The sequence below is a fragment of the Rhineura floridana genome, chromosome 1, assembly GCF_030035675.1.
Source record: "Rhineura floridana isolate rRhiFlo1 chromosome 1, rRhiFlo1.hap2, whole genome shotgun sequence".
In the NCBI taxonomy this organism is placed as follows: Eukaryota; Metazoa; Chordata; class Lepidosauria; order Squamata; family Rhineuridae; genus Rhineura; species Rhineura floridana.
In genome coordinates, this window is record NC_084480.1 from 106326874 (window position 1) to 106346487 (window position 19614).

Here is a 19614-nt window from a genome sequence, read left to right on the forward strand (position 1 = left end):
TCATTTGTCCATCTAGCTCAGTATCAACTACACTGGCAGCAGCTCTCCAGGTTTCAGACAGGGATCTCTCTCAGCCCTACCTGGAGATGCCAGGGATTGAATTTGGGACCTTCTGCATGCAAAGCAGATGCTCTGTCACTGAGCTATGGCCCTTCCCCAACAACACTGGGAAACTGACCTTAATATTCCAAATGCTCTGTCCTGAAATTGCCAGACATGAATAATCTTCCATATTCTAGGTTAAAGAAAGTTAGTTAACTGTAGCATAGTTGCAGTGTTTAGCTTTCTAATCCGTATGTTAACACATTTTAAATAGTTTTGCATTTTAATTGTTCTGTCATACAGTGGGAGTCTGAATGTTTTCTGTATACCTGCAGAAGAAATTAGAACTGTACTAGAATTATTATTATTATTATTACCTGCCCTTCACCCAGAGGTCCCAGGGTGGGTTACAAAAATTTTAAAACACATAATTAAAACAGTTAAAAACAACTTAAACAATATCACAGAAAATAGGGTGGGTCCTAAAAATATACATCTCAGGTGTCGAAGGCCAGGGTAAAGAGGTGCATCTTCAGCATTCGCTGCAAGTTGTACAGTGAAGTTGCCAGATGCAGCTCGGTAGGGAGGGAGTTTCACAGTTTAGGGGCTACTACAGAGAATGCCCTCTCCTGGGCCACTACCCTCCAAGCCTCTGAGGGTGGAACTATCAAGAGGGCCCCCTCTGCTGATCTCAACACCCTAGAGGGTCTGGAGGGAAGGAGGCAGTCTTTCAGATAATTGGATCCTAAGTCGTTTAGTGCTTTAAACACTAATGTGAGCACCTTGAACTGGGCCGGGAAATGAATTAGCAACTTATGCAGCTGTTTAAAACAGGGGTTATATGAATTCTAAAAGGAACCCCTAGCAGTAATCTGGCTGCTGCATTTTGGACCAGTTGAAGTTTCTGAGTCATCTTTAAGGCAGCCCCACATACAATGCATTGCAATAATCCAGTCTGGAAAGTACCAGAGCATGGAGTACTGTGGCCAAGTCTTCATTGTCCAAAAGGGGCCAAAGCTGGCAAACCACCTGGAGTTGGAAAAAGGCACTCCTAACCATTGAGGCCACCTGAATCTCTAGTGATAGTGCTGGATCAAGGAGTACCTCCAGGCTGCGGACCTGCTCCTTTAAGGAAAGAGCAACCCTATCCAGAACAGGCTGTCTTTCCACCTCCTGGACATAAGAACTCTGGACACATAACACCTCTGCCTTTTCAAGATTCAGCCTCAATTTATTGACCCACATCCAGTCCATCACTGCTTCCAAGCACCAGTTCACCTCACCTGCCTCTCCTGATTCAGATGGAATATAGGAGTAGAGCTGGGTGTCATCTGCATATTGATGGCATCTCACTCCAACTCACCTGATGACAGCTTCCAATGGCTTCATATAGATGTTAAATAGCATGGGGAACAAGGTGAAACCCTGCAGGTTACCAGAGGATAATTCTCGTGGTGCTGAACTGTAGCCTTCCATAACATCTTTTTGGAAGAGGCTCTGGAGGTATGAGCAGAACCACTGAAGCACAGGGCCCTCAACCGTCACCTTCTTGAGACGTTCCAGAAGGATATCGTGGTCAACAGTATTGAAAGCCACTGAGAGATCAAGAAGAAGAAGCAGGGTTCACATTCCCCCTACCTTTCTCCTGGCAGATGTCATCATCCAGGGCAACCAAGGCAGTTTCAGTGCCATGGCCAGGCCTGAAGCCAGACTCAAACAGATCCAAGTAATCAGTTTCCTCCAAGCATGCTTGAAGCTGGGCTGCCACCATCTTCTCAAGCACCTTGCCCCAAAAGGGGATATTTGCCACTGGGCGATAGTTGTTTAGCACTTCTGGGTCTAGCGAGGTCTTCTCAAGGAGGGGGCACACCACCACCTCCTTCAAAGCAGATGGCTCCTCCCCCTCTTCCAACCAAGTACTGATCACTCCTGGACCCACCCAGTCAGTTCCCTATGGCTAGTTCTCAGCAGCCAGGATTGGCAAGGGTCAAGGGGGCAAGTGGTGGGCTGCACTTCTTCAAGCAGCTTGTCCACATTCTCAGGCCTCAATAATTGAAACTAATCCAATTCAGGTGAACAGACAGTGCTCTGAATGCCTCGATTGGACTTGCTCTAATTGTGGCATCCAACTCTGTCCGAATCTGATCAATTTTGTCACTAAAGTGCCTTTCTCAGTTGTTAAAGCAGACCTCTGAGGTGTCAGAGCAGCGCTTTCTTGACCAGATGACAAAAGCCCATTCACCACTCAGAAAAGCTCTGCAGGCTGGCTACTTTTGGATGCAATGGTGGCAGAGAAGTAAGCTTTCTTCGTCGCCACCACTACCACATGGTGGGCACGACAGTGCAGCCTTACCCGTGTTCCGTCAGGTTCGGACCGAGATCTGTGCCACCTGCTTCCAGCCACTGACCCTTCTGTTTCATCTCACACAGATCACTGAAATACCAAGGTGACCTATGTCCTCAACAGTAATGCAGGGAGCACTCAAGAGCAATCGTGTCGATGGCTTATAGGGCTTCATTTTTGCTTTTTAAAATATATTCTGTTTTCAAATGGGACTCCCAGTAGTCTCTCACCCAAATGACTGGTCAGTGCACAGCTGCTTAGCTTGAGGCGTAAATGATGTTACAGCATCAGATGGACTATCACAGGGCTTCATTTTTTAAAAAGTCCTTTACTGAAAAACCTACAGTTCTACCTTATTTTATACATCTGCAATGTTTTTATCTGATAGCAGAAATGCTGCAAAGATGAATAAAATGTGCATATTTTATCTTCGTTCTTAGCCACCTATCCTAGAGTCTCAGTTTGGGTTTTGGAATTTCAGACCCGAAGTGCATCTTGGAAAAATATAATCTCTAAATACCAGCTCAGCAAGATTAAATTTCCTCTGAAACACATCATTTGTCTCTATTGCTTCTTGTCATCTATTAGTGTTATTACACTATTCTGTAGATTTAAATCTTTGTGCTATAATCCATTTGTTAAATGGGCTAACTTGACAAACATTACTTTAGGTGATACTCTTATGTAAACCAGGGGTCATGATTATGAATCTAGGCAACCTTTTCCTACATTCTAAATGGAGAATTCCTGTTGCTCTTTCAAATTTTGGCTTTTATTACTGAGAGTGTTAACTATGTTAACATCATTTAAGGACATCTTTATAATTTGTTGCTGTACTCTGGTCACATTGATTGACCGGTTTTTGAGTCAAACAAACAAACTGATATATAGGAGATATAATTGATGGTTCTGGCACATACTTCTGCACTCTGGCTTGGTATCTGATAATTAATTATACTTCTGGCAGGATCCCACAACAAGCAAGAACAGTTAGATGGATGTTGAATTTGTTTCCCACCTAGGAGACCCACTGAAAGAGTCAGAAAAATAAGACTGGGATTAATTCTCATCCTGCCATTAATCTTGCTTAGTAAAATTGTTGCTCGCACCTCAACTTTTGAATTGAAATGCAAGCCTATGTGTATGTACAGTGTTTGATTCATACGTTGTATCTCCAACGTTATTCTTCCATCGGAAATGACTGGGGGTTTTATAACATCAGGCCTTTATATTATACATGTAGATGTACTTGGTTTGTCTTTTTTTTTAACTAAAGGGATTGGTGATACACACCCCAGATAACATGGAATATTTTATGACTTTGCATCTTCCTGATTATTTTTCAGTTTAGACAAAAATCTGGATTACAGCTGCTCTTTCTTCTATTTTGTCTGCATGTGTTTTTAAAGATAACCAGGCATTCTTAAAACTTGCACTTTGTAGCTTACGAGCTTCTTCTTAGTCTTCTCTTCCCCCTCCCAGTATCTTGTCCAGACATTTTTTAATGATTTGTTCCAGCTGATCAGCTTTTACACTGGATTCTTAATATATATGTCAACATTTTAGTTTCCTTTGAAGATTTCTAGTGAAAACATATTGGGTACCTTTGGATTTTTACCCAGCCAGAATAAAACATATTCTGCAAAGCTTCAGACATCTTTCACCTTTTTGGGTTCTATTTCTAATGCTACCCTCCCCTTTTTTTTGCTAGTCTTATACCAGGCATGCAACACAGTGTGAGGTGACTAGACATTTACGTTTTAGTTCCTTTTTAACTACCATGAGACTCCATCTTGAATTCTCAGAATGTAGAACTCTCTGTCTAAACTCATTTGGCAATTTAATTGGCTAGTAAGGACTAATGCTCCATAATTGCCATGACCAAATTTAAAAGCCACTTGGATACCTCAAACACAAGTCCTTTGTACCTGTTGGGGCCACCCTGACTATCCCATAAAGTTCTGAATTCCTCTTGCTAACCTAGGCATGAACCCTTGTTGAGAAGACATGCAATAAAGTAATATTTTGATAAACAGTGGGTACCAAATTAAGAAAGCTAGTATAAAATTAAGATTGAAGCAGGCAGAAATATCAAAATATTGTGTAGCCAACGAGTGAATAAAAGTATCCCCGAGTCTGTGCCCCAGCTTTGGTGCTTCTGGTCTGTTAAACTACAGTTTCCCTTTATGCCTGAATCAGTGAACTGTTGTTAATGTCACTTTATTAACCAAGATCTTAAATCACAAGTTAAGGATTGCAACCTTAAAATGCAGTGTGCTTCAGAAGTAAAACCTGTGGAACTCAGTGGAATTACTTTCCAGTAAACATGTGTTGGACTGCGCTGTAAGTCTTGAATTAGTAGGAAGTAAATTATTTTTTCCTTTCCTTGAAAAAAACCTGCTTTTTGACACTCTCAGAAAAACTCTAAAAGGTTAGCGACTGAACTTTCTGTTGCAGAAGCCATGCTGGTTCAGCATTAGCAAGACTTGTTGTTCTATGTGTTTTGTATCTTTAATAATGATTTCCACCAGTTTTCTCAGAACAGACATTAAGCTAATTTCCCAGATCCCTTCTAGATCCCTTTTTTAAAGTTCTTGGAGAGCCTGGCTAGAGTCCAGAGCCTGTGAGTTCAAATCCCCGCTCATGTCTCCTGGGTGTCAAGGGCCAGCTAAAGGTCACCCCCACAGTGAGTGGCTCAGGCGTTACGTGCCCTGCCACCTGTGCAGCCATGGGCAAGCTGCATAAGCCCATGGAGCCCACTTGCTCCCCAGCTGGCAGTTGCAGACAAGGAAGGGGCTGGCTTGTGCAGCTGTGGCAAGCTAAGCAGACCCTAGCCAGCTGGGGAGGATTAGCCTCAGAGGGAGGCAATGGTAAACCCCCTCTGAATACCACTTACCGTGAAATCCCTATTCATGGGGTTGCCATGAGTCGGGATTGACTTGAAGGCAGACCATTTCCATTTTGTTACAATTATCCACTTTCAAGTCCTCGAGTATGTAGGATGATCTTAGGGACAGATTTGATATTTTTCCTAGAAGATCAGCATTTCATTTTTGTGTTCTGTAAGAACTCTCAAATATTTGCCATTGAGACCCAGTATTTTAGAACATCATTAAATTTATTTATAAATTTGCACTTTAAAGGTGAGAGGAGGTGACTATACAGTTCTTAAGGTATTGCTGGAAAATTGATTATTCAGCATATTATATACACTGGATTTCAGTTGATGAACTGAATGATTTGCTTTTCTCTCATGAGTTCTGGATTATTTAATACAACCATCTGCTGACATCTCAGTTTCTAATCCATACAGGGTTTCCCCTTCCCTGCTTGTTTTACTCTGTCCTTTGTGAGAATTTTCTTGTCGTTTCTTATGCAAATATGGGTTGTAATAGAGCTGTAGTTGTTTCTCAGATCTCCTAGGGTCACATTCCCATTTTTATTAACTCAAGAGGGCAGCATCACTAGATTAACTGGAGTACTTTTACTATAACATCAAACCTGTTTTCTTTCTAATCCGTTCTCTGTTGAATTATTTTTACTCTCTGCACTTGATAATGCAGTCTCAGTCTGTCCCTCTTTTCTGTGTTATGAGTAGTCTGTGAACTGCACCCTGTTTATCCCCATTTTCTGTTGCCCTTGCAAAGAGCCCCTTTCATTTTTTTCTCTGCATCCCATAACACTGTCTCTCATCTGCCTCCCCTCCTCTCTCTTGTTTCCCTTCCCAAAAGTCTCTCTGTAGCCTCATTTCTTAACCCCTCTTTTTCTTTCATCTCTCTCTGTGCTCTCCCTGGTCTCCTTTCAGTCTTACAGTTTTGTCCTCTTTCCATACCACCGCTCCTCTTTCCTCATCCTCACCGAGTTTGGTGGCAGCAGCACATAAGGCTATCCTTCTCCAATTCATTTGTTTATTCAGCCTCAGGTGAGCAGTGCAGCATGGCTGGCTGCCCCGGACAGGAAAACTAGCACCAAATCCCCCATGTGCCTCCAGTTCCAAAGACAGCAGGAACAACATAGACTTAGTGATGTGGGCATTCCCCCACCCCCGCCTTTGTCCGTCTTCCTTTTCATGTTAAACTAACACCATGGGATCAGCTGTCGTGCTTCTCTTTGCACATCACTTTGGTGACGTGGGAAGCTCTAGGGTATTTGGGAATAGGCCAGTCTTACCCAACCTGGTGCCCTCAAGTTATTGTTAGACTACAACTTCTGTAATCCCTGGCCATTGGTCAAGCTGATGGGACTGATGGGAGTCGTCGTCCAAAACATCTGGAGTGTACCAAGTTAGGGGAGAGGCTGGAATAGTCCATGCTGAGGCTTCTAACCATTCCATTATTGCCCTTCCTGGTGTTAGGAATCAGAGTGTGGTTTTTCGCTAGCCTGGGGATTTCCCCCTCCCCCCCAAAGCACAGGAAGGAGTTGCGCCAACATAGTGTTAGAAAGGGACTGTAGATGTTCTTACAAACAGGTGGGAAAGGCTGCCAACAATGAGTATTTGGAATTTCCCTGGGAGCCACAAGCAATTATGATGGGAGCCAGAATCTGCTCCCAGGATTTATGTTGTGCAATAGAGAAACAAAAATAATAGTCTACTGGAGTTCACTCTTCTTATGCCAGTGTAACCAGACTGTAATAGCTACCATCTGCTGGCACATTTTTAACAGCCAACTAACCCTCAAGCCAAAATTGTTCACTCTGTGGGGTTGCTATTTGTTTTTCAGTGCAATTGATTAAATAAGCCAGTTTGCTTGAATTTTCTAAATTTGTGCGTGCGCGTGTGTGCATGCACGCACGCACACACACACACTCACTAGGAATGTTGTAGACATTTGGAAGGCATGGTGCTTGGGGATCTTGGACTTATATGTAGCTAGAGAAGCCCTTTTAGGTTTAGGCACTCTAAACGAGCTAGTGTTATTTGCATGTTACACTAGTATCCCATATTTTCTTGGCTTAGGAGCTCAGAATCATGTATTAATCATGTATTAGCTTAGCTAGGCTGTGAACAATTTAGCACAGAAGCTCTTCAGTTCCATAGCAAAGCCAGTTATCAAATGTTATTTGGAGTAGGATGTTATCTTGCTTGCCAACTACAGGATGTGTTCTTCCTACCACTCCTGAAGTTGCAAAATTATGGGTGAAGAACTGAAATAGAGAGCAAGATACCAAGCTACATGGTGTCCATGTAGACTTCTTACTGGGTTTACTTCAAAATTAAAGTGGCCCAAGGGGTTTGGAGGAGGGGATGAGGATCCCATCAGTTTCTCTCTCTCTCTCTCTGTTTAAGATTCTGACAGTTTCATACAGGACAGTCTTACTCAGCCTTGGTGTCCTCTAGATGTTTTGGACTATTGCATGGGATGATGGGAGTTGTAGTCTAAAACATCTGAAGGGCATTAGGTTTGGGAAGGCGGATTTAGAAAAACTTGTAACCAACAAATGCCACATGCGGGGCTTATCTGAGAATGAAGACATAAGAACTACTTACTTCTGTAACTTAATGTTTTTTCTTTCCTTTTTAGAGTTGATAGATATCACCTGTACGTTGCTGCTGTTGAACCCAGATTTCACTACTGCATGGAATGTAAGGTATGTTAAGTAAATGAGAATGTAAAGATTTCTTGCAACTGCCTTATGTCTGAGTATGTCATAGGCATTGTTTTAAGCATACCAACCAGCTCTTCAGCTACAGTACCCTGACAAAGTTTTTAATCAGGTTTCTCTTTTTCTTTCATGACTTCATGAAAGTATTATCAGAACATGAATCTCAATCTTCTGGGTATCCGGACATCCAAGGAAGAGGTTATGTTTTGACCAAAGAATGATAGCTGTTGCATTCATCTGTTAGTTTCTTACTTATTTTGAAAAGGCAGCTTTATAACCAATGCCTATTCATGTGGCAAATGAATATGCAAAGCCCAGGAACCATTATTTGGACCACCTTAGTCTACATTAACTTTGTTTTAATGAATCATTAACTGTTACTTTCAGTGTAACAATGAATTGCCTCTGAAACAGTTCAGATAATCATAGCTTTTTACGTTAAGAAATGTGCCATCCTTTTGCTCACACACAGATCCCACAATCAAGCCAGAAAGCCTCTAAATAATTTTAGTTTTCTATTTTGTCTAAACTGGGAAGCTATTGTTCCCTGCTTTGAAACAAGTCACGATACTGAATCAACGTCAACTTGTGGTTTAATATTTTGGCTTGTTTTAAAGCTAGAAAACATCATTTCCCAGTTCAGACAAAGCAGGAAACTATGGTTAATTAGAGACTTCCTGGTTTAATTGCAGTTTGTGGCAAAGAGATTGTGTGTACGAGCAAAAAGCTTGTTCATGTCTCTGCTTATTTATTTATTATTTGCTTTATATCCCAGCCTTCCTCCCAGCAGGAGCATTATTATTGCTTAATAAGATACACATAGTTGAAACAGATAGGAAATCTTTTTTGGGCTGAGTTACTCTGGTTGGAACACTATCAGGGACAACATTACAAGAGTGGGTATGGCCAGGCTATCTAACACCCTTAACATATTATCAGACACACAAAGAGGTCTGCTTTGCATACCATGCTAATGCAAACAATGGCTTAGCATGAGCATGCAGGTTCCTGGGGAGGAGATTGCAGTCGCTTCACTCCTCCCTGGTCGTTTCCTTGATGCTCTGTGCTAAGCTACCATGGTTTGCCTTGCCAGGGATTACTAAAGTTGTAGTCTAGCAACATCTTGAGGGCACCATGCTGGGTAAGACTGGTCTATTGCCAAATACCCTGGCGCTTCCCATGTCACCAAACTGATGTGCAAAGAGCAGCATCACAGTTGATCCCATGGTGTTAATTTAACATGAAAAGGAAGATGGACAAATGTGGGGATGGGGGAATGCCCACATCACTAAGTCTTTGTTGTTCCTGCTGTCCTTGAAACTGGAGGCGCATAGGGGATTTGGTGCTAGTTTTCCTGTCTTCCTCTTCCAGAGTGAAAAGTACAGAGTATTAGTGTAATATGTTGGTAATAACCATTTCCACTTAGCAGTCTTGCAGCTTTATTCTGTACCAACTGAAGTTTCCAGATCATATTCAAAGGCAGCCCCACGTATAGTGCATTATGGTAATCCAAATGGGCATGGATCACTGAAAAAATGGTATCCCTGTCCACGTAGGATCTTAGTTGTTGTACCAACCTAAGCTGCTAAAAGGCACTCCAAGCTACAGAGGTCACTTGTACCTCTAGTGAGAACAATTGATCAATGAACAGCCCAAACAGCAAACTTATTTTTTTAGGGGCAGAGTGGCCCCTTCCATAATAGGTTGAACACCACTTACCTAGACTATAAATTTAAAATAGTGGTATTATAAATTCTCTCAAATAAGATTATCATTTCTGTAGCACTTTTCAGTATGCAGCATTCTTATTCTTGCAATAACATTTTGAGGCTGGTTAAAACAGAGAGATGGTGATTTAATGGAGACTTCTCATGAGCACTATACCTAGGGAGATCTGAATCTCATATTAGCTTTTGGTGACCAGTGTATCTCCCAAAACACTACGCAAGCAGATTTTAAAAACTAAACTCCATTTTAAGTCACTAAGATAAACACACACAAAAAGTAAAGTATGAATATTTTATGCTTTACCAAAATATTTTTATCTGGCTCCAACCAATCCCTAGAGAATGCAGAACTTTTCTTTCCTTCCAACTTGAAATTTGAGAATGGCCATTCGTTTTCCTATGCAGAGGGGCAGTTGTTGAGAGTACTGATTTGCATAGATCAATTCCAGTATTCTTTCTTTCACTCAGTTAAGGTCATTTGCTTGTTGTTCTATAATCAAATTTGTCTAATTTCCATCAGCCTCAACTCATCCTGTGCCAGCCAAACTCTTGACTCCTAACACAATGTAGCAAATAATATATTTCAAGTTCAACCAAGACAGGCTACCCATTCATAGAGGCAGCTATTCCATCAGGTATAGAAATGGGAGAGAAATGGGTACGCAGGACCTCTTCATTGGCTATGCTTAAAAACCAGCAATTTGGGGCCTTCTTAACATTTATTATTTAGACCATTTATATACCGATCTTAATTTAAAGCTCTCAGGGCCTATAACAGCAAAATTTCAGTAAAATATAATACCTATACCATAACATCCAAAAAAACAGTAAAAACAAAGTAAGAGCAACATTTTGCCGAGAATTAGTGACAGTTCCCAAAGCCTGGTTAAAAAAACATGTTTTGAGTAGGCATCCAAATAAGCTCATAGTAGGCACTGGCCAGATTTCAAGGCACAGAGAGTTCCAAGTTGAGATGCCATGGAAAAGGCCAGTCCGCATGTCACTGCCGGATGGACAGCTTCTTATGATAGGATGCTGAGGAGGGCCTCCCTTAACGAGTCGTGCTTTTACAAAGGTATTGAGTTGAACTCCAAAGCAAAAGAAAGCAGAGAAGGCAAAAATGGATTGCAGAAAAAAATTACACTGTAGGTGCTAGAGACAAAGTTAGGAAGGCTACTGATACTGTCTGTATGGAAGCAAAGAGAAGACCAGAACAGCTCCTAAGTACAAAAGATTATCTTTAAGATGTAAAGTCTTATGAGAAATAGTTTCTGCCCTTCTAAAATATTACCTGTAAGTATTTAGGACTGATTCAGATGTCTATAGCTCCGATGCAGAGATTCCATGCAGGTTGCTGTAACATTGTTCTTTCCATATGGATCCCAGTTCAGCTCCATGCAATTCCATAAGCCTATTGGACTGAGCTCTTTGTATACAGATTACAGGTATGAACTAGCAAGCACACAAGAAACTACTCTCTTTAATTGCTGTTTTATTTTCTTCTCCTTTAAGAAAAAAGGCGTGAAACTTTCATACCTCCCCTATGCAGAGCATTGAAGTGTGGTGGAGAAGAGACTGAGCAGTGATCTATTAGATTCAAATCTCATCTCAGCCACAAAATCACTAAGTGGCCTTAGGCAAGCCAATATCCTAAGCCTCAGCCTCCAGTGTGCAATATGAAGATCATAATGCTATCTTCCCTAACAATGCTGTTGTAAGGATTGCTTGATAATATATGTGAAGCATCTTGAGCACTGAAAAAGTTGTATAAGGCTAAGTATTTACATCTGAACAAGCCAGATTCCTATGAAATACAGTATAACTGGTGAAAGAATATCAGTGACACTGCATCTCTGCTTAGTTGAGGCAAGGGAAGTGGATGGGACCAGATCTGACTCTTCCACCTAAGAGGCATAGAATTGTTCCCAAGTATAGCTTGGTCCTGTGATGCCTCTGTGATATATTAGCACGTCCAAATTGGATTTATGCCTGGCCAGTGTAGGCCAGTAGTCTTCAGACTTTCTCAGACCCAAGAGCCACTTTTAACCAAAACATGCATTTGGGGATTTCTTAATGTTTGGGGAAACATTTCTTAATGTTTTACCAGTTAGTGGTAGTGCTGCTGTTGTGAGCCACCTTAGATCAGGCCTCGACCTGGTAGTGAGTTTCAATCCATCAGTTGAAGACCGATGCTCTAGGCCAGTAGTTTAGGGTCTCAGGTTGTCTGTCTCAAATGGAATCTGTGATCTCCTCAAAGATCATTAACTGATCCCATTTTTCTTAAGGCTCTCTATGAGGCAGCAGAGTGTAAGATCAGGCAGATGGAAACCACCGCTTGAAGAATCATAAAATTGGTAGCAGAAAGTTTAAATTTAATTGTGTTAAGTTGATCATGAATAGCATTATGATCAGTTGTAATCTCTCATGCTTTGTTCTCCCCCCCCCCACTCCCATTTCTGATGGGAAGATAGAATATTGGGCAGACATTAAAATGTTGTATGTCAAAGAGGTGTACATGTTTGGTCACACTCTTTATCAGCTTACCATATTAGAGGTCTTGAAGACTTTTTTCCCCTTCCGATCGAGGATTTTCACTTTTCCCTGCTTATGATTGAACCATTGGGCTTGTCATCTAAAACTCACTCCTTCTCGTATTCGTATCTGGTATGGTCTCTTCTGCCATAGCATGCTATGGACAAGTTCATATAAGCCTATGTGTGAGTTACTGCATATCAAATGCCACGGATCACCATATCTGTCTCACTCACTCACATGCACATGCACACGCACACTCAATACTTTTCTATAGAAGCAGTTCCCATATTCAGCTGAGAGTAATTAAATGCTGTACATGCATATGTGGATCTGCACTATAATATTTTACCCAGTTTATTCTTCAAAACGTTATAATTTAAACCTATACCTATGCAATTCTTGTATGATTTACGATATTGGATATTATGGGCTGTGTCGTGTATTGGCCCTCCAGGCTTGCCATACCAGGAACTGCTGTGGCAAGCCTGGAGGGCCAATACACTACAGGCTGTATATAATGCTGCAGCTCTGCTCGCACAGCAAACTTCTGTGCATGCAACAAAACTTCCTCTCTTTCCCCCTCCACCCCCCCATGTGCCTTAAAAATCAGTTGCAGAGGGATGGAGGACCCTCCAGAGTAGATTTTGTTAGCATGTGTGGGGAGGAAAGGAAACAGAAATCCCACTGCATGTGTGGAACTCTGCTTGCGCAGCTTTGGATATAACCCTGGCTCTGTTTATGGTATATGTAAGATTGTGCCTCTATCCATGGCTTTGGGAAGGATCAGTTTTATATCCTACTATTGCCCCCCCCATTCTATAAACCATGCAGGGCCAGCTGCAGGCATGCAGGGGCCCTTGGGCATCAGCTTGCCCTGGCCCCCTGGTGGGTGGGTGTGTGCATGTGTGCATATGCGTGCAGCCCCCCCACAGCCCCCCTACCTGTCTAGCCTTTACCATTGCCCTTAATGAAAATGGTGGCTGCGGTTTCCCTAAGGAGAATGAAGCCTCCGCTACCATCTTTGTTGATGGCATACATCTCTGCCATCAACTAAGATGGCGGCAGCGGCTTCAGTACCTTAGGGAAGCTGCGACCGCCATCTTCATTAAGGGCAATGCTAAAAAGCCAGCTGACAGGTAAGTGGGGGGGCACGGATCACGGAAGAGGAGCAGAGGGCCCCTCAGGGCCACCTCAGGGGCTCTTGTAGCTCCGGGGCCCTCGGGCCAGTGCCCAACCTGGCCACCCTTTAGAACCGGCCCTGAAACCATGGTTTTCTTAACCTTACATTCTGTGTTCTTAGATTTTACAATGGAGCTGAAATGCCTCTTTACCTAGTATACTCATCAGCAACCCTTGTGTTGCTTGTCATGTCATTAAAGTGTCCTGGAGTTGAACTGATATGATTTTCTCTGTACAACCTTTGCAGTTCCATAGCTCAGTGTCGCTTGATGCTGTAACAGGAGCACAGAATTGAGTTTCTTTTGCGGAAGAATATTAACATGATGCTCTGTAAAAGGATGCTTATGTTGAAGGGTTAACAAAGGAGACCAGTCCTTGGAATGGTGCATGCATTAAATCAGCAATACAGGCATGAATAGGTTGAATTTGAGTCCTGGCGCACGTAAAAGTGCTTAAGGGGTTGAAAGTCTAATATGTATTATATTGAAGTGCTGTGTTTTGCTAAGATGCTTGCAATCAAGTGTCCTCCATTAATAAATGATGAGATAAGTGCTTGCCCACTGAGTCTTCAGGGTTTTGGATCTGACATTCTCCACCTCTGCTGCTGATGCTCAGCAAGAAGGCAGACCATCTCTTTTATTTCACCTTCCCAAAGATAACATTCAGATGTTAGTTGCCTGAGCTTCTCAACTGATAATCAGGCCTGGTGCAGGCTAGCAGAAAGCCAAATTGTATATAAATATGTTAAACCCAAGAACCTAATAATCCTAATTAGCTTTTCTTCTTTGAAGTTTAAGGTCAGGATAAATTTACTTGCCTTCCTACACTTTATTATTCACACACATTAAAATTGAACTAGAGAGCAAAAGAAGCTGCAGCCTGTTGAATAGAATAAGTGTCTTAACAGTCTGTAGCAGAAAACCAACATTGTTTTTGTCATTTTCCTCCATTTTTGTTGTAAAAAGCCTTTCCTTTTTATTAAATCTTATTTCCAGGTCTTACAGAAAGGCATTGACACAGATCGCTTCACTGAGCTATGGAATATATGGCAAAAAAATGTGTGTTCCATTGTTATTTTGCTTATATTTATCTTTGTCTTCGGTTCCTCATTTAAAGTCTTTTGTAAATAGAGATTAATGCTGTGGATATTGTGTATTAAGAAAATATGTCAGAAGCAGACTTTAGCTAGTAGGAGAGATTGTAAAGAGAAACTTGGTTTGTTACAATTTCCTCACCCAAAAAGCACTTCTTTGTAAGAAAATGCGTAGAAGCAGTTGCAGCTGGTGCCCTCTAAAACTGGTGGGGCTGCTATGAGGTCACAGGGGCGTGGCCAAGGTCTGGTTTTCTTCCCATCCTCCTGCATTGAAAGATTCTGTGGATGCTTAAACATTGCAGTTTTACAAATAGAAGCTAAAGAAACTGAAAAGTACCTTACTTTGGTTTAGAAGGGGTCCACAAAAGACAATAAAATTATCGATAAAACAAAATGAGCATATACTCACAGAGAGAGAGAGAGAGAACACAGTTAAATGCAAAACATCAGTCAGCACCACTACCCCACACAGAGAGCGATCCATTTGGGTCCTGCCAGTGGCGCCACTAGCGGGAGTGCGGGGGGGTGCGGACCTCTGGTGCGCGCCCTCCCAGGGGCATGAACGAGGCGGCTGGGCTTGCTTGTGCGCGCGCACTCGGGGCCAGCCACCCTGTCTATGCCCCTGGGAGGACGCGCGCTGGAGGGGTATCCAGCCGCAGAAGGCCTGGGAACGCCGGCGCGCCTCCCTCGCCCCGCCGATGCTGCTCCCGCTCTCGTCCACCCGCCTCCGAGGAGGAGTCGGCGCAGCCTTGCCGGGCAGCGGCGTGGGGTGGGGTGGCTCTGGGTGTCACCCCCCTCATGGTAACACCTGGGTGTGGGCCACACCCTCTGCAGCCCGGTAGGGACGCCCCTGGGTCCTGCTTTTCCCTCCTCCTCTCCTTCCCCCTCCAACAGTCAGCAAGAGGCCCATCAGGACCAAAGCATACCCCCATGCAACTCTGGTTTTCTCCTTTGCTCCCCTATGCATCAACATACACCCACTCACCTACTTTGCACAATCAAATACTGAACTGAACTCACACAGAAATGCTGCTGCTGCTTTCAAAGCAGAGAGGAGCAAGTGCAGATTGCAAATGCATGCATCTGATTGGCCCAGATTGAAATGCATTGGGGAGGCTCTTCATAGTCATGCCCTAATGCTATGGAACTTCCAGTGCATTTCTGAAATAGTAGATTTCTTCTACTTAGACCAAATGGGGAGGAGTTAGTCAATTTTATTTTAATACAGGAAAAGGAAATTTGGTTTGATTTGCTTTATCATGGGACACCTCCAGTAGTATTCCCTTGTGTACTCCAGTTATCTTGTGTACTTCCTTTGGGTATTGCAAGTTACTTTGCCAAGTTTTCATTTTCTCAAAACAAAACCCCTCGCCATCTACATAAAATAACCACTATTGCACTGTGACTGACTGATATAAAACTTGTAACTCCTGGCATTGCTGACAGAGCAGAACTCACCATCAGTTCATTTCTTTTTCATCACATGGAAATATCTACTTTGGCCCATTCTACATCTGTGCAATTTCCATTTGAAATCTGTCAGGATTATATGTATGTGTGTTGCAGGGTGGGGATTCGGTCCAGAATGATTATTTGAATCTATAAAACATTTAACAATGTTCATGAAGTAACGACTCAAAACTCTTTTGGGCGCTAGTCACAAACGCCCTTGGTACAGCCGTACCCGTGCGATGTACCATCCCCTCTGATATTTGGGAGAACCATTTTTCACGACAGTTTGCAAGAAATAATGATAATTCTTGCTGGTCTTCTTTTTCTCTCGATCTAAACTTTTTACCAAAATGGCCACCAGTGACACAAACAGAGGTTTCCGTCCTAATAAATACTCTTAAAAATGGAAAGGCCCCAGGGTCCGACTGGATAATATCAGAAATGCTAAAAATCAATATAGCATGGTGGGCACCGTTGTTAGCCTCTCTTTTCACTCTCATAAATTTATCTGGAAAAATTCCCGTCTCTTGGTTAGAGGCGGTGGTTATTCCACTCTACAAAAAGGGTGATAGAGGTGACCCGGAAAATTATAGGCCCATCAGCCTTCTTTCAGTTGTGGGCAAAACCTATGCAAGCCATTTAAATTCCAGATTACAATCCTGGTTAGAAGAAGAAAAAAAAAATTTGGGACAAGAACAGGCTGGCTTCTGCAAAAATAGATCTACCATCGATCACTGCCTAATACTAAGGTATCTGGCAGAAAAATATATGAGTGGAAAAAAGAGGGGCCTATTTGTAGCCTTCATGGATCTTAAGACGGCGTTTGATACAGTCCCGAGAGATCTGCTATGGGCCAAATTAAGCAAAACCTCAATAGACAAACGCCTTTTATTTTTAATTAGTAGGCTGTATCAATCTACATCAATTTGGGTCCGTCACGGGTTAAATGGCGACCTGATGCGCTCTATTCCAGTAGACATTGGAGTTAGACAGGGGTGTGTTTTGGCCCCCACTTTATTCAATCTTTTTATTAATGACAAGTTCAAACTGCTGCTCAAACAAATTCCACTCGCCAAAAATTGCAAATGTAAGATGTCCCATTCTGCTATATGCGGATGACACGGCCTTGTTGTCCTTCTCAGAAATTGGATTAAAGCGCCTTCTTCATGTATTCACGAGTTATTGCGAAAAAAACCTTCTTACCATAAATTTCACAAAATCTAAAATAATGATCTTTTCCCATAGGTTAATGAAACTTAATTGGAAACTTAAAGGCCAAAAAATTGAACAAGTAAAGAAATTTAAATATCTTGGAATTTCTTTCTGTTCCTCTCTTTCATGGTCTTCCCACATAGGGGCTGCAATCTTGGCAGCACAAAATACCTCAAAAGCTATCATCAGATTTTTTTACACTAGGGGAGGTCGCTATATTCCTGCTGCACTAAAAATTCTAAGAGTCAAGCTACTCCCGCAACTTTTGTATGGTTCCCCAATATGGATAACCAATTTTAATGTGAAAGTTGAATCGGTGCTGTCAGGTTTCTTGAGGGCTATTTTTGGTTTGCCTCGATGTGCCTCCCCAGCAGGTCTTTGTCTTGAGGCCGGAATTTCCTCAGTTGAGTGCACGGCATGTTACAAGCTTTCAGATTCTGGATCAAGATGGCTTACTCAGAACCCTCTCTGGGTTATGCTCATTTAATTTGGAAAGATCCTTTTAAAAGTTCTTGGTCTAAAATCTTTGATGAAAAATTAAATTACCTAGGCCTGTCTAAAGAACTTTTGGCTACCTGGGGCTCCAGGATAGCCAAACAAAATATTGACCAGCGGATAAAGGACCTAGATCGCCAGTACTTAATGTCTAAGGCACACTCCTCTAGCTCCCCTCTTTATTTTGGTTTAAGTTTTCGTTTTCCTTATCATGCAGCATATATAGAAGAGTTGTTTCCCGCATTATAGATTCTTGTTTTCTTGGGCTAGATTTAACTGTTTGCCCTCTGCAATGTTGTCGGATCGCTTCTATGGTATTCCTCTGGAAAATTGTTACTGTATATGTAAGGCGAACTTGCCTGAAACCATTGGACATGTACTTTTGGAATGTGAATTGTACTTGGAGATAAGGAAAAAAATTATTGAGCCACTTATTGCCAGATTTCCCAGTAGAAATATAGAATGGACAGCAAAATTTCTTCTAACAGATAATCTTAAAGATAAAACTGAACAAGTAGCAAAATTCTTGTATATAGCACAATCCATACGTAAAAGATTGGTTTCTGACAACTTGTAAAATCTATTTTTTTCAATAACATAGTACAATATTTTAATTTGTAGCTTGTTTTTGCAACACGGGTCTATGACTGTAAAATAAACGATTGATTGATGTTCATGAAGTGATGATGTGGTTGCGTGTGAAGAGAAGCCTAAGTGGGATGAAGAATTTGTAGGATAATCATGCAGCAATAGGCTTACTACTTCATTGCTTTGACTACCCTTTGCCCCTATGCAAAGCGATAGATTCTGAGGCTCTAATATCATTGTAAATGTTAAAGCATTTATCAGTTTTTTACATTATAATGAGTTGGATCCGGTTTTGGCATCCCGCAAATAGAAGGCTTCTGATCCACTGGAGGAAGCTTGGTGAGGGAGCAATTTTTGTCAATTCTGTGCTCCCCCTGCAGCCCCCTATGCACGCGCACCCCAAAAAAACTACTCTAGGGTGTTGAGGTACCCTCCGGAACAATGCAGAAGGTGGTGCTGAAGTCAGCAAGGGAAAGGAGTAAACTCTGGATCCAACCCTATGTGCGATTTATTTAAGTGGTAAATATGTGCTATATTGGTTACTCTCAGTAAATTTGTCTCTACTACTGCTGCTGCTGCTACTACTACTACTAATTACTATTATTATTATTATTATTGATGATGACAGTAATAATGATTGAATTTACAACCCATAATAATAATAATAATAATAATAATAATAATAATAATAGAATTTACATCCCACCCTTCCTCCCAAAGGAGCTCAGGGTGGCAAAATTCATATATATTTATTTTTTTTCCTCCTGCAGGAAAGAACTAATACTTTCTGGCACTTTAAATCCAGTTAAAGATTTACATCTTGGGAAACTGGCACTAACTAAGTTTCCAAAGAGTCCAGAAACATGGATTCACAGGTTTGTCTTCTTCTGTAGTTATTTCTCTCCCCACCCCCACCCCTAATAAGCATATTGGAATATATAATTGTATTTCCTCCATGATGTTTGTGTGACAAAGGAGACTATGGGACTGTTCGTTTTAAAGTTCCTTTTTTTGATGTGGAAAATAATGTCCATTTTATATAAAGGATTTTGTATTGAAAATGAAAGCTTTTTGCCGCTGCAGCTATCCACAAAAAAAAATCTTGAGGCCATAATGGAGACCTCACTGAAAATATGAACTCTCTGTGGTAAGAAGTGAAAAAGACAAATTATTTAAATTTATTAGAAAAGTATTTGAAACCAGGACACAAAATTTCATAATGTTATTTTATAAAACTATGGTGTGGCTATACTTAGAATGCTTTGTAAGTTCTAGGCACTTACCCCATCTCAAAAAAAGAACTAGAAATCAAGAGGGTACAGAAGAGGACAGCTACAAAGAAA

At 41.7% G+C, this 19614-nt stretch overlaps 1 protein-coding gene across 1 annotated transcript in view; it reads left to right on the forward strand.

Moving 5' to 3' along the window:
- The window catches only part of PTAR1 (protein prenyltransferase alpha subunit repeat containing 1), a 57167-nt gene that overhangs the window by 14166 nt on the left and 23387 nt on the right, over positions 1–19614 (forward strand). The window contains exons 3-4 of the mRNA XM_061628371.1: positions 7909–7975; positions 19042–19146. Of these exons, the coding sequence (XP_061484355.1) occupies positions 7909–7975; positions 19042–19146 (172 nt within the window). The remainder of the gene's footprint in view (positions 1–7908; positions 7976–19041; positions 19147–19614) is intronic.